Below are 14,702 nucleotides of genomic sequence, written 5' to 3' on the forward strand. Positions count from 1 at the left end.
GCAAATGGTATTGTATCATATGTTGTGTATTGGAAATCGTGCCGTATTGTACGCTAAAGTATATATAATCTTGCAATTAGTTATTTGATGGGGGATGGAAACAGATAAGCTTTGCTTCTTCCATCTCATTTGGGGGGGGGGGTCCTCTTTTCCCATTTCATTTATTTTTTCAAATGTTGTTTTGCCGGACAATGGTAAATGTAGCCAAACTAACAATGTGGTTTGAAATAAAACGATTGAATTTTGAATTGAATCTTGATGGTGTTGAGGTGTCTCCTCTCCCTGATGGTGTCTCCACTCTCACGCTGTAATGACATCATGGTGCTGTGATCACATGACTAATGACTTCCTGGTGCTGTGATCACATGACTGTAATGACATCCTGGTGCTGTGATCACATGACTGTAATGACTTCCTGGTGCTGTGATCACATGACTGTAATGACATCCTGGTGCTGCGATCACATGACTGTAATGACTTCCTGGTGCTGTGATCACATGACTGTAATGACTTCCTGGTGCTGTGATCACATGACTGTAATGACTTCCTGGTGCTGTGATCACATGACTGTAATGACTTCCTGGTGCTGTGATCACATGACCAAATAACGATCCACACATGAGCAGGTGAACAGGACATTTTTATTCACACCATTTAATCAGAGCAGGTGAGTTTCTGCCTCTATAGGACACATCAACACACATCTGTAATGTAATCCATTGCACACTCAGTGAGGTTAACTGATTACTTTCAGTGTGGATTACTTCAGGATCTGAAAAACATTCAAAGTTAAACACGTTGTTCCAACCAACAGTTTTTTGTTCTCAAGATTATCCTCCTGAGAATCCAACAAGTAATCACTTAGAGTATTTGTAATCCCATTACTGTACGGTACGTTAAACCATAACAGATTACATTATTAGAATAGTAATACATTACTGTTAACAGTGAACTGTAACAGATTACATTATTAGCATAGTAATAAATTACTGTTTTTAACAGTAAACTGTAACAGATTACATTATTAGAATAGTAATAATTTAACAAGTAAACTGTAACAGATTACATTATTAGAATAGTAATAAATTACTGTTTTTAACAGTGAACTGTAACAGATTACATTATTAGCATAGTAATAAATTACTGTTTTTAACAGTAAACTGTAACAGACATTATTAGTTCAGATTACTGTCATCCCAGTATATGATACTGCCCTCTGCTGGTTCCCAGAGTGCACAGCAACAATTCAGTCTGCCGTCAGCTTTAGACTACTACCGGTAATAACGTTTTTATTTATTTATTTATTAATAATGACCGTGTAATTCATTTCCATTTAATGTATTACTTACATTTTGTATAGAATCATTTGTCATTTATAATTACTGTTCATCAGATTACTAGTCAGTCCTCTCAGATTCTACAAGTTATGATGAAATCAAACAATACAAGTTACAATTAGCAGCCTAGTCACGGTACAGACATCAGAGGGACGTCAGGTGCACCTGCAGTTCTGAACACGCTGTAGAAACAAGCTGCAGTTCTGAACACGCTGTAGAAACAAGCTGCAGTTCTGAACACGCTGTAGAAACAAGCTGCAGTTCTGAACACGCTGTAGAAACAAGCTGCAGTTCTGAACACGCTGTAGAAACAAGCTGCAGTTCTGAACACGCACGCTGTAGAAACAAGCTGCAGTTCTGAACACGCTGTAGAAACAAGCTGCAGTTCTGAACACGCTGGAAACAAGCTGCAGTTCTGAACACGCTGTAGAAACAAGCTGCAGTTCTGAACACGCTGTAGAAACAAGCTACAGAATGATAACACGCTACAGAATGATAACACGCTACAGAATGATAACACGCTGCAGAATGATAACAAGCTGTAGAAACAAGCTACAGAATGTTCAGTGACAGCTTTGCTGAGACAGAGAGACACACAGCTTTGCTATAAAATTGCAGTGTCAGAACAGTTTAAAAATGCCCCGCTCACTTGTCAGTTCAGTGATTGGATTATTGATTATAGTTTCTCTTCACACACTATGAGGTGATATTTTATAAAAATATATAATAGCTGTGGTATAAGTTAAATCTGTATCTGATGTGTCAGCAATAAAAACATCACCTACGCAATTTCAAGATAAATAGATTTTTCTCTACATGAATTCCTAACCAGTTCTATGTTAAAGGGACAGTTTTTAAGAAGCCAAGAGGGTCAAAGGCTAGTGAAGTCATTGGGTGGCATGAATGTTGCTTAGCAGCAGAATTAAAAGGGGAACAACGCCTATTTTTTAAAAAGAGGCTTTTTTGGGAAGAGTGTCATCGCTGGGCCCTTTAACTCATTGACCACCGGAGGTCGCTGTGGGCGTATGGCCATTTGTGCCAGCGCTGTAATGAAATGGGAAGCCGCCCCTCCGTGCTTTGATCGCAACCAACGGGGCACGCCACACACACACACCACAGACACACGCTCTGATCACCACACACACACACCACAGGGGGCACGCCACACACACACCACAGACACACGCTCTGATCACCACACACACACACCACAGACACACGCTCTGATCGCGGGGAAATAATTATCGGATCAACGCAAGATTGATAACATAAAGCCCTTACCTTGTCTATGATGTACTGCAAAAAGAATAATCCGATTATCTGATCGCCATTCCAAGTACTGATCGCGATCGTGTTTCCAACGTTATCCAGCATTGCACATGACGGGGGGGGGGGCGGGGTGACCCTTGTCGATGCATCGTTATAAGCGAATGTCTTGCCGGAGTATTTAGACCCCGCCCGCACGCCGCAGCTCGGCCCAGACAACAAGCCACATCGTTTCAAATGGAATGCAATAGCGGCCGCAAGACGTTAGGCAGCGGTATTGCACTTTTGCGATCTCAGACCCATCCCCAGTGGTAACACACAGCTGCCTGCATGTTTATGAATGGAAATAGCGAATGAAAGAAATAACGATCCAATAACGAGTATACTCGTTGTTGGCAGAATTCGATTGGCGGGCTATAACGAGTTGACTCGTTGTTGGCGGCCATTGAGTTAACAAGGAAATGAGCAGAGTGTGAAATGAAAACGTTAAATACATATGCTGCCACATTTAAATACATATTGAAAAAGATGCTGACACATTTAAATACATATTCAATAACATGCTGATACATTTAAATACATATACAATAACATGCTGATACCATTTTCTGGAAGAGGAAATGCGTATAATCTAGGCCAGGTATAACTAACATTTATAATCTAGGCCAGGTATAACTAACATTTATAATCTAGGCCAGGTTATAAATAACTAACATTTATAATCTAGGCCAGGTATAAATAACTAACATTTATAATCTAGGCCAGGTATAAATAACTAACATTTATAATCTAGGCCAGGTATAAATAACTTAACATTTATAATCTAGGCCAGGTATAAATAACTAACATTTATAATCTATGACAGGTATAAATAACTAACATTTATAATCTATGACAGGTATAAATAACTAACATTTATAATCTAGGCCAGGTATAAATAACTAACATTTATAATCTATGACAGGTATAAATAACTAACATTTATAATCTATGACAGGTATAAATAACTAACATTTATAATCTATGACAGGTATAACTAACTAACATTTATAATCTAGGCCAGGTATAACTAACATTTATAAACTAGGACAGGTATAAATAACATTTATAATCTAGGCCAGGTATAACTAACATTTATAAACTAGGACAGGTATAAATAACATTTATAATCTAGGCCAGGTATAACTAACATTTATAAACTAGGACAAGTCCTCCTCCAGAACAGGGTATCATCGTATAATTGAAGGTGTATTATTGAATCAGTATAATTGAAGGTGTATTATTGAAGGTGTATTATTGAATCAGTATTATTGAAGGTGTATTATTGAATCAGTATTATTGAAGGTGTATTATTGAATCAGTATTATTGAATACTCCACTGGTGTGATGAGGCCTTCCAGCACCTTCTAGATGAATGCTTGGGTATTTCTAACATGTTACACTAAAATCTAAATAATAATTAAAAAAGGCTTGTTGTCCCCCATTGATTGCTTAGCATGACGCTAATAAATGCTAACGTTTTCTACCTACAGTACTTCTAAAACCAAGACGGTGTGACGAATCAGAAAACTAAATGTTGACTATCCCCCTCAAGTATAAATGAGGCGTATGGGCTTTGGCAATAGTAACACTAATAATAACCATAATAATATTAAGCAGTACAGGTTGACTGGGGAATATAAATGTCCTATTGACTGGCAGTAGACAGCTAGCTCGGGACAGCCAGGTAGCACCTTATCACACGACGGGACAGTATGTACACCAGGTCTGACTGGAGGTCATTCAAGTTTCTCAGAGACACGCCTCCACATCCTGTCAGAGACACGCCTCCACATCCTGCAAGTCCCTGTCCTGTCAGAGACATGCCTCCACATCCTGCAAGTCCTGTCAGAGACACGCCTCCACACTGTCCTTAGAGACACGCCTCCACACTGTCCTTAGAGACACGCCTCCACACTCCTGCATGTTCCTGTCCTGTCAGACACGCCTCCACACTCCTGCAATACACTTCCACCTCGTCTACCTCCAGGATGTTTGATCCCTTCAGAGGGAAGCAGACCCACCGGCAGACAAGACGGATGTTTAAATACTGGACCGGTTGATAAAAACACGACAAATTAATTCCTATGACATTCCCATCATTCCTGTAATTCCCATGTCATCATTTTCTATGACTTCTCCAGGTTTTCCATGGCCTGTAGGAGCGTGGTGTAATGACCTGATCTAACGGCCTTCTAGACTGTTGTTGTTCTCGTAGGAGTCTGTGCTGTGAGCGGCCCTGGCCTCCACAGGGGTTCCTGGGTGTGGCTGGGTGTGGAGGCCCTCCCTCCACAGCTCCTCCCGGCTCTCAAAGAACTCATCTGGCCCGTCGGGGGACTGGGGCGTCTGGGCGCTGGAGCCCGCCTCGCTGCTGCTCTCCCTGAGCTCCAGCAGCACCGGCAGAGGGCCAGGCGGGCCGCAGTAGGTCTCCATCCCGCCCAGAGAGAGCTCAGTCAGCCGGGAGCACGGCAGGTGATGGAGGTCCGTGTCGCCTGGCTCCCCCTCCTGCCCGTGTTCAGGACTCTGGCTCGGGGGCCGTGGAGGGGCACCGGGGAGGCGGGCTGACCCGGCCAGGCCAGGGGGAGGTGGCTCAGGAGGAGCTGGGTGGGAGGAGCAGGGCTGCTGGAGCTCCTTGCCGCTCTGGGGAGTCAGGGAGGCCTTGTCACTGAAGCTGAAGCGGGGGGAGGTGTCGGCGGCGGCGGTGGGGGAGGAGGGACCGGCGCTGGACACCGTACTGGATGGACCACTGCTGTCTGCAGGCACACAATACAACAACCATCTTTATCTTTATCTTTATTACGGATCCCCATAAGTCATCACCGCAGCAACAACTAGTCTTCCTGGGGTCCACACACACAACAAAAACAGTACATACATACAAAACATATAGTAGCATACATTTAAAAATATATTCCAATATTCCTACATATAAAAATAATTCCAAATAGCATTACAGTACACAAACAGAGTATCAGATCACAGAAAATACAATAAAAGGGATTAAACTCATAGACAGTCATATCAGTGTAAACTACAGTATCTGTGTTTTTCTTTAATGTAAACCAATTTCTTTTTCTCTCAATGCTCTTTTCAAATTATTTTTAAAACTTATCTTACTGGTTATCTGAGTAAGATGTACTGGCAGTTTATTCCAATATGACATGGCTCTATATAACACAGTTTTCTTTGCTGCATTGGTTTTTGGTAGTAGCAGTGTGAGCGTTTCCCTACAGGCATGCCTAGTACCATACTTGTGTCGATCATGTGTAGATGTTAGCTGTGAATACAAACTTGGTATGCATCCCCTCCACACTGTTTTTCATTGAGCAGTTCAGGGCCAGACGGGCCGCTCTGTTCTGAGTGAGCTGGATCTTATTGAGCTCTTGTCTTGAGGCATTAGACCAGACAGCTGGACAGTAATCAAGGTGAGAAAGAACTAATGACTGTATCACTTGCTTCAATATCAGATCGGCTAGAAAATACCTACACCTTCTGATAAAGTGCTACTCCTCACCTACACAATTTTAAATGGGCTTGCACCGCTCTATCTATCCGATCTCATCTCCCGATACTCGCCTGCTCGTGCTCTGCGCTCACAAAATGCGGGGCTTCTATCGACCCCTAGGGTTAAAAAGAAATCCGCCGGCCACAGAGCCTTTGTCTACCGCGCTCCCTACCTGTGGAACAAATTACCTACCGTCATCAGGGGCGCCTGCTCTGTCGAAGCTTTTAAATCCCTGCTTAAGACTCATCTTTTCTCTCTCTCCTTCAACCTACCTTGATCTCACCTGGTCGGACTGACCTTTAGATTAATCTGTGTAGTTTAGTTATGGTACAGGGTACTACATGGTACCACTGGGTAGTTTACTATAGGGTAGTTTAGTTATGGTACAGGGTACTACATGGTACCACTGGGTAGTTTACTATAGGGTAGTTTAGTTAGGGTACAGGGTACTACATGGTACCACAGAGTACTACATGGTACTGCATGGCACTACAGGGTACTACATGGCTCTACATGGCTCTACATGGCACTACATGGCACTACATGGCACTACAGGGTACTACATGGTACCACAGGGCACTACAGGGTACTACATGGCACTACAGGGTACTACAGGGTACTACGGGGTACTACATGGCACTACGGGGTACTACATGGCACTACAGGGTACTACATGGCACTACAGGGTACTACATGTCTGCTCCTTTGCAGCACCACAAACATGGGAACTCTCTAACTCTCCCCCCCCCCCCTCCCCCCCCCTCCCCCCCCCCCCCTCCCTCCCTCCCCCTTCTCTCTGAGTGCCCGTCTCCTGGCGCTGACTAAGGTGATGGATGCCTCGGGGTCTTGGCCAAGATTGTAGTGACTGCTCTACATGCACCTCCGAGGCCTTGGATCAGTTATTCACCGCCGTCTGTCCGTGGTCCTGTCAACTGATTAACAGTCAACGCGGTTTCATTGCTGGGTTAAGTACTTCTATTCTATTCACATAATACGCTTACTTCATATATCTACTCCATTCACATATATGCCTACCACTTGTATCTATTGCTATGTCCGCCTACTACAATCTCATGAGCTGTCTAATGCCTGTCCCGTCTCCCTGTCTCCCTATGACTTGCTGTCCTGGAGTGTTGACCGGAGTGTTGGACGTCCCGTGACGAAGGCCGGGAGATTGCGACCCCCTCTGCGTGCCCCCCTGTCTCCGGAGGTCTCGTAGTGGTGACCGGAGTGCCGGATGTCCCGCGATGATGTCGGGGAGTTCGCGACCCTCTCTGCGCCACCCCCTATCTCCCTGTCTCCGGCTGTCCCTGAGCAACGACCGGAGTGTTGAATGTCCCGTGACTAAGACGGGGAGGACGTGACCCTCTTTGCGCCGCCCCTGTGCCTCAAATAGATCCGCTATCAACTCTATCTTTAATCTTTCAAAATGTTCAGTTGCTATCGCTATTAGCTCTATCTTTAATCTTTCAAAATGTACAGTTGCTATTGCATGCACTCATCTGTGTTTCACCACACACATGAGTGCATGCTTACCAACTGTCCGTCTGCAACACTACTATCACCAACATCTAAGAAGGGAGATCCCCCCTTGAATGGCCCTTCTAAGGTTTCTCTCCTCCACACTGCCTGTGGAGCTTTTTTCCCTATTGTTAGGTTTTAGTGAGTTTTTCCTTACCTTCGCGTGGGGTATGTCTGGGAGTGCTTGCATTCTTTCATTTATTTGCATTCATCTAAAAATGTTTGGACCTTATGGTGTTCTTGTTCTGTTCTTGACTTAGTTATGTTTTCTTCTTGACTTGTTTAAAGAAGACCTGTACGGCCCATGGGGACATTAACGTGTGTTGTCGGGCCCTATAAATAAATTTGATTTGATTTTGATTTGATAATTGAAATACCTCTGCTCATTTTGGCAACCACATTGTTGGTGTGAGTTGATCATGAGAGTATTATAGTTAGACTAGACTAGTTAGACTGCTAGGTCGGCTACTGATTAGACTACTAGTTACTACTAGTTAGACTACTGGTTAGTGAAGGCCTGGTTAAAGGGAGTAACAGTGTACTCACACCAGGGTGGTCTGTCGGAGCGGGACCGCAGGGCGATGGCAGAGGTCAGGACTTTCTGGGGGAGGTAGGAGTCCACTGGTGGCTGATTCTGGCTGTCAAACATGGCCGACAGGGCTGTAGAGAGACAGTAGGTCAAACATGGTCGACAGGGCTGTAGAGAGACAGTAGGTCAAACATGGCCGACAAGGCTGTAGAGAGACAGTAGGTCAAACATGGCCGACAGGGCTGTAGAGAGACAGTAGGTCAAACATGGCCGACAGGGCTGTAGAGAAACAGTAGGTCAAACATGGTCGACAGGGCTGTAGAGAGACAGTAGGTCAAACATGGCTGACAGGGCTGTAGAGAGACAGTAGGTTAAATATGGCCGATAGGGCTGTAGAGAGACAGTAGGTCAAACATGGCTGACAGAGAGACAGTAGGTCAAACATGGCTGACAGTAATTTACCAGTATTTGTATGGTGGTACTTTAAACATGTTCTACCTCTGGTGGTAGGTGTAAACAGGGTGGTAAGTGTGAACAGGGTGGTCAGTGTAAACAGGGTGGTAAGTGTAAACAGGGTGGTAAACAGGGTGGTCAGTGTAAACAGGGTGGTAAACAGGGTGGTCAGTGTAAACAGGGTGGTAAACAGGGTGGTCAGTGTAAACAGGGTGGTAAACAGGGTGGTAAACAGGGTGGTAAACAGGGTGGTCAGTGTAAACAGGGTGGTAAACAGGGTGGTAGGTGTAAACAGGGTGGTAAACAGGGTGGTCAGTGTAAACAGGGTGGTAAACAGGGTGGTCAGTGTAAACAGGGTGGTAAACAGGGTGGTCAGTGTAAACAGGGTGGTAAACAGGGTGGTCAGTGTAAACAGGGTGGTCAGTGTAAACAGGGTGGTCAGTGTAAACAGGGTGGTAAACAGGGTGGTCAGTGTAAACAGGGTGGTAAACAGGGTGGTCAGTGTATTGATTGATTGAATAGTTTATTGGTTTAGAATGGAAAATCACACATATACATTTGATCACAATATGAAACAGGTATACATTTTCTCCATTTACCAATAGGATTTCATAAAACACAATAAAGCCATAGGCTTGTTTCCATTGTGGTCCTTCATCATTGGTGTCAGTGGATTTATGTACTGGTGTGTGGACGTGGGTGTTTGTAGTGTCTGTATGTCAGGATGTGTGGTATAAAAACAAAAAAATACATACAATAATATTCCATTTTATAGACAATAAAAGAATAAAAAAGGAACACATATTAAAAACCCTTTGTTCACTACTCCCAGCTTCTGCTACTTATGATCCACCTCTTTATAGCTAATTTAAAAGTGGAGAAGGGGCTTATGGTCTTCAACTCCATTGGTAGGCTATTCCATTGTACTGCTGCTGAATATAGGAATGCGTAAACAGGGTGGTAAACAGGGTGGTCAGTGTAAACAGGGTGGTAAACAGGGTGGTCAGTGTAAACAGGGTGGTAAACAGGGTGGTAAACAGGGTGGTCAGTGTAAACAGGGTGGTAAACAGGGTGGTCAGTGTAAACAGGGTGGTAAACAGGGTGGTCAGTGTAAACAGGGTGGTAAATAGGGTGGTGAGTGTAAACAGGGTGGTAAACAGGGTGGTGGTGGTAAACAGGGTGGTCAGTGTAAACAGGGTGGTAGGTGTAAACAGGGTGGTAAGTGTAAACAGGGTGGTAAGTGTAAACAGGGTGGTAAACAGGGTGGTCAGTGTAAACAGGGTGGTAAACAGGGTGGTCAGTGTAAACAGGGTGGTAAACAGGGTGGTCAGTGTAAACAGGGTGGTGAGTATAAACAGGGTGGTAAACAGGGTGGTAGGTGTAAACAGGGTGGTAAACAGGGTGGTAAGTGTAAACAGGGTGGTAAACAGGGTGGTACCTCGGGTGCTCCTGGCGTGGGCTTCTCCTGCGCTCTCACACACGTTACTGAAGAACTCGTTGACCTGCTTCAGGGACAGAGAGTTGTGGAGCGTCTCCAAAGGATAGATGGAGGGAACCATGGAACAGCCCTCGAAACCTGGAGAACAGACCAACATTAGACTAGAGGAACAGCCCTCAAAACCTGGAGAACAGACCAACATTAGACTAGAGGAACAGCCCTCAAAACCTGGAGAACAGACCAACATTAGACTAGAGGAACAGCCCTCGAAACCTGGAGAACAGACCAACAGTAGACTAGAGGAACAGCCCTCAAAACCTGGAGAACAGACCAACATTAGACTAGAGGAACAGCCCTCAAAACCTGGAGAACAGACCAACATTAGACTAGAGGAACAGCCCTCGAAACCTGGAGAACAGACCAACATTAGACTAGTTTAGAGGACAGACCAACATTAGACTAGTTTAGAGGACAGACCAATATTAGACTAGTTTAGAGGACAGACCAACATTAGACTAGTTTATAGAGGACAGACCAACATTAGACTAGTTTAGAGGACAGACCAACATTATACTAGTTTAGAGGACAGATTAACACGAGACTAGACTAGGAGAAACTAACATTAGACTAGACTAGGATAAACTAACATTAGACTAGCCTAGAGGACTGACTCAAATTAGACTAGAGAACAAAAAACTGGACTAGTGGTCAGACAGACATACAGATGGGTCAATATTAGTCTGGACTAGAGAACAAACAAGTGAATGTTAGTCTGGACTAGAGAACAGACAAGTCAATATTAGTCTGGACTAGAGAACAAACAAGTGAATGTTAGTCTGGACTAGAGAACAGACAAGTGAATGTTAGTCTGGACTAGAGAACAGACAAGTGAATGTTAGTCTGGACTAGAGAACAGACAAGTGAATGTTAGTCTGGACTAGAGAACAGACAAGTGAATGTTAGTCTGGACTAGAGAACAGACAAGTGAATGTTAGTCTGGACTAGAGAACAGACAAGTGAATGTTAGTCTGGACTAGAGAACACCCGTGTTAGCATTGACCCCTGTGTTAACATTGACCCCTGTGTTAACATCGACCCGTGTTAGCATTGACCCCCGTGTTAGCATTGACCCCCGTGTTACCTGTGTTAGCATTGACCCCCGTGTTAGCATTGACCCCCGTGTTACCTGTGTTAGCATTGACCCCCGTGTTAGCATTGATCCCGTGTTACCTGTGTTAGCATTGACCCCCGTGTTAGCATTGACCCACGTGTTACCTGTGTTAGCATTGACCCCCGTATTACCTGTGTTAGCAGTGACCCCCGTGTTAGCATTGACCCCTGTGTTAGCATTGACCCCCGTGTTACCTGTGTTAGCATTGACCCCCGTGTTAGCATTGACCCACGTGTTACCTGTGTTAGCATTGACCCCTGTGTTAGCATTGACCCACGTGTTACCTGTGTTAGCAGTGACCCCCGGGTTAGCATTGACCCACGTGTTAACATTGACCCCTGTGTTAGCATTGACCCCTGTGTTAACATTGACCCCCGTGTTAGCATTGACCCTGTGTTAGCATTGACCCCGTGTTAGCATTGACCCCCATGTTAGCATTGACCCCGTGTTAGCATTGACCCCTGTGTTAGCATTGACCCCTGTGTTAGTATTGACCCCTGTATTAGCATTGACCCCTGTGTTAGCATTGAACCCTGTGTTAGCATTGACCCCTGTGTTACCTGTGTTAGCATTGACCCCGTGTTAGCATTGACCCCTGTGTTACCTGTGTTAGCATTGACCCCGTGTTAGCATTGACCCCCGTGTTAGCATCGACCCCCGTGTTAGCATTGACCCCCATGTTAGCATCGACCCCCATGTTAGCATTGACCCTGTGTTAGCATTGACCCCCGTGTTAGCATTGACCACATGTTACCTGTGTTAGCATTGACCCCTGTGTTAGCATTGACCCCTGTGTTAGCATTGACCCCCGTGTTACCTGTGTTGAATGAATGAATGAATGAATGAATGAAAACTTTATTTAACAGATTGCAGAATGGGTACAATACAGTATGGCTCAATACACACAATTATTAAGGGGATGCAGACCAGAGAAAGACTTTCATCTTGTTTACATCAGGGTCCCCCATTTTCAATTCATAGTGACCTCATGTTAGCATTGAACCCTGTGTTAGCATTGACCCTGTGTTAGCATTGACCCCGTGTTAGCATTGACCCCGTGTTAGCATTGACCCCCGTGTTAGCATTGACCCCTGTGTTAGCATTCTCGAAGTCAACTTCCTGTCTGTTGTTGCTATGCAACTGCAGCGTGGGGGGAACTGTCCAGCCTGGTACATTGTGTACGCTTCATAAGTGGAGAAACGGATCGTTAAAGCGGCAAATTAAAGACAATCAAGCGGAATTTTCTTCAGTCCTTCACAATGCCAAAGAGCTGCTGTGTTACGCGTTGTACTAATGACAAAAACAGAAATCCAAATCGCAAGTTTTATACCATCATGGAGGAAAAAGTGTCTGGCAGCTAACTTTAGCTACGTTAACCTAGACAAATAGCTACATGCTGAGCTAATGTCAACCACATCATATCGAACCGATAGGAGTTTATCCCATCCAATCCCACGTGGATGTTTGATCGGGTAGTGGCACACGTGGTACCACCACATAAGATTAGATAAGATAAGCTCCTATCGGCTCGATATATATGATGTAACCAACGTTAGCTCAGCATGTATCTACCACTACCACAACACCAGAATCAGGGGGAGCTTATTTGACTCATATCTCGCCTTAGAATCACCAGAAAGGCTTTCGAAATAGTGAAATGCCATGTTGGCCTCAATATTTTCAAAACAAATCGTATGGAAATGTTATAAAATGAACAAGAATGTGATAAAACATGTAATAAAAACGGAGCTCAACGCATGTATTTGATGGTAGAAATCAGTTTGTTACCCTCATACCAAGATGGCGGCAGTCTCGTGACATCAGAGTGTCTTCGAGAATTGACCCCTGTGTTACCTGTGTTAGCATTGGCCCCCGTGTTAGCATTGACCCCCGTGTTAGTGTTACGGATGGTTGCTCACCATCCTTTGACCAGCATTTTTCCACAAAAACTGAAAAAAAAATCTGAGTATCACAGTGAGTGACGAGTATCACAGCCGCCATTTCATATTTCATTTGCAAAGACATGAGGCCTTAAGGCTCCCACATAGTCGGGTGTCCTGTGAGCGGACCACATAGTCGGGTGTACTGTGAGCGGACCGGACCACATAGTCGGGTGTACTGTGAGCGGACCGGACCACATAGTCGGGTGTACTGTGAGTGGACCGGACCACATAGTCGGGTGTACTGTGAGCGGACCGGACCACATAGTCGGGTGTACTGTGAGCGGACCGGACCACATAGTCGGGTGTACTGTGAGCGGACCGGACCACATAGTCGGGTGTACTGTGAGCGGACCGGACCACATAGTCGGGTGTACTGTGAGCGGACCACATAGTCGGGTGTACTGTGAGCGGACCACATAGTCGGGTGTACTGTGAGCGGACCGGACCACATAGTTGGGTGTACTGTGAGTGGACCGGACCACATAGTCGGGTGTACTGTGAGCGGACCGGACCACATGGTCGGGTGTACTGTGAGCGGACCGGACCACATAGTCGGGTGTACTGTGAGCGGACCACATAGTCGGGTGTACTGTGAGCGGACCGGACCACATAGTCGGGTGTACTGTGAGTGGACCGGACCACATAGTCGGGTGTACTGTGAGCGGACCGGACTCTGCGCTGCATGTCCACAGTCGTTTGAGGTTTCATAGTCGAGCGTACCACCGCGTACCAATTTCCTACATTTCTCACGCCAGTTTACTACATTTCCCACAATCCTTGCTCGTTATTTACACTCTCTGTCACGGCGACGTCAAAATAAAGAGTCTAGGTTATTATCTCTGTTTTGCAAGATTTCGAAAAGCCATTCAAGTTTCTTCAGATGATGGAAAAAAGACATGGTCCAAATATATATAAATTGGAATGTATTGTGGCGATAAGAAAGTAGCGAGCCAGAGACGTGGTTCGAGTTGAGGTACTTTACTTCTCACTCACATAGCATTTACAAATAACAACAAAGTTAACCCGGAACCGGAAGTGGTATTTAACCTGTCCCCTAAACAGTAAAACCCACACTCTTAAAGGCACAAGCCCACCTTGGTGAATGTCTCTTAATATAGGTCACCACACAGGCCCCCCCAGAATTCACCAATACAAAAACTGCAACTAATTAATAGCCAGTGAACAGTCCATCAGTGAACAGATCACAGCACGAAATAGTCAACGTGGAGGGGGACGGATCAAGCGGCCGAACCGACTGCGCTTAACCAGAGGGGGATTAAGGGAGATAAGTGGGACCAGCGGCCGGGCCCCGGAAGGGGCCAAGGCCGGAACAGAGGATAGGGCAGGGGTCTGAGCCGAAACCGGGGGGCGCCCCCGCCGCGGGGGCAGCGCCAACTTAACTGGTTCGTCCTTGTCCAAGTGAGCAGGCTTAAGACGGTCTATAGTGACCCGCTCTGGCCTGCCTCCCATGTCCACAACAAAGTTTTTAGTGCCTGCCTC

General features: G+C 45.3%; 1 protein-coding gene across 3 annotated transcripts in view; it reads right to left on the reverse strand.

The window, feature by feature from the left end:
- Positions 1-658: 658 nt before the first annotated feature.
- The window catches only part of ppip5k1a (diphosphoinositol pentakisphosphate kinase 1a), a 134,479-nt gene continuing 120,435 nt past the window's right edge, over positions 659-14,702 (reverse strand). For all 3 annotated transcript variants that reach the window (XM_084308948.1, XM_084308946.1, XM_084308947.1), the window contains 3 exons: positions 10,089-10,226; positions 8,215-8,328; positions 659-5,395 (listed from right to left, as the gene is read on the reverse strand). In XM_084308948.1, the coding sequence (XP_084165074.1) occupies positions 4,827-5,395; positions 8,215-8,328; positions 10,089-10,226 (821 nt within the window). In that variant the 3' untranslated portion in view covers positions 659-4,826. The remainder of the gene's footprint in view (positions 5,396-8,214; positions 8,329-10,088; positions 10,227-14,702) is intronic.

The sequence above is a fragment of the Notolepis coatsorum genome, assembly GCF_963971535.1.
Source record: "Notolepis coatsorum genome assembly, chromosome: 2".
NCBI lineage: Eukaryota > Metazoa > Chordata > Actinopteri > Aulopiformes > Paralepididae > Notolepis > Notolepis coatsorum.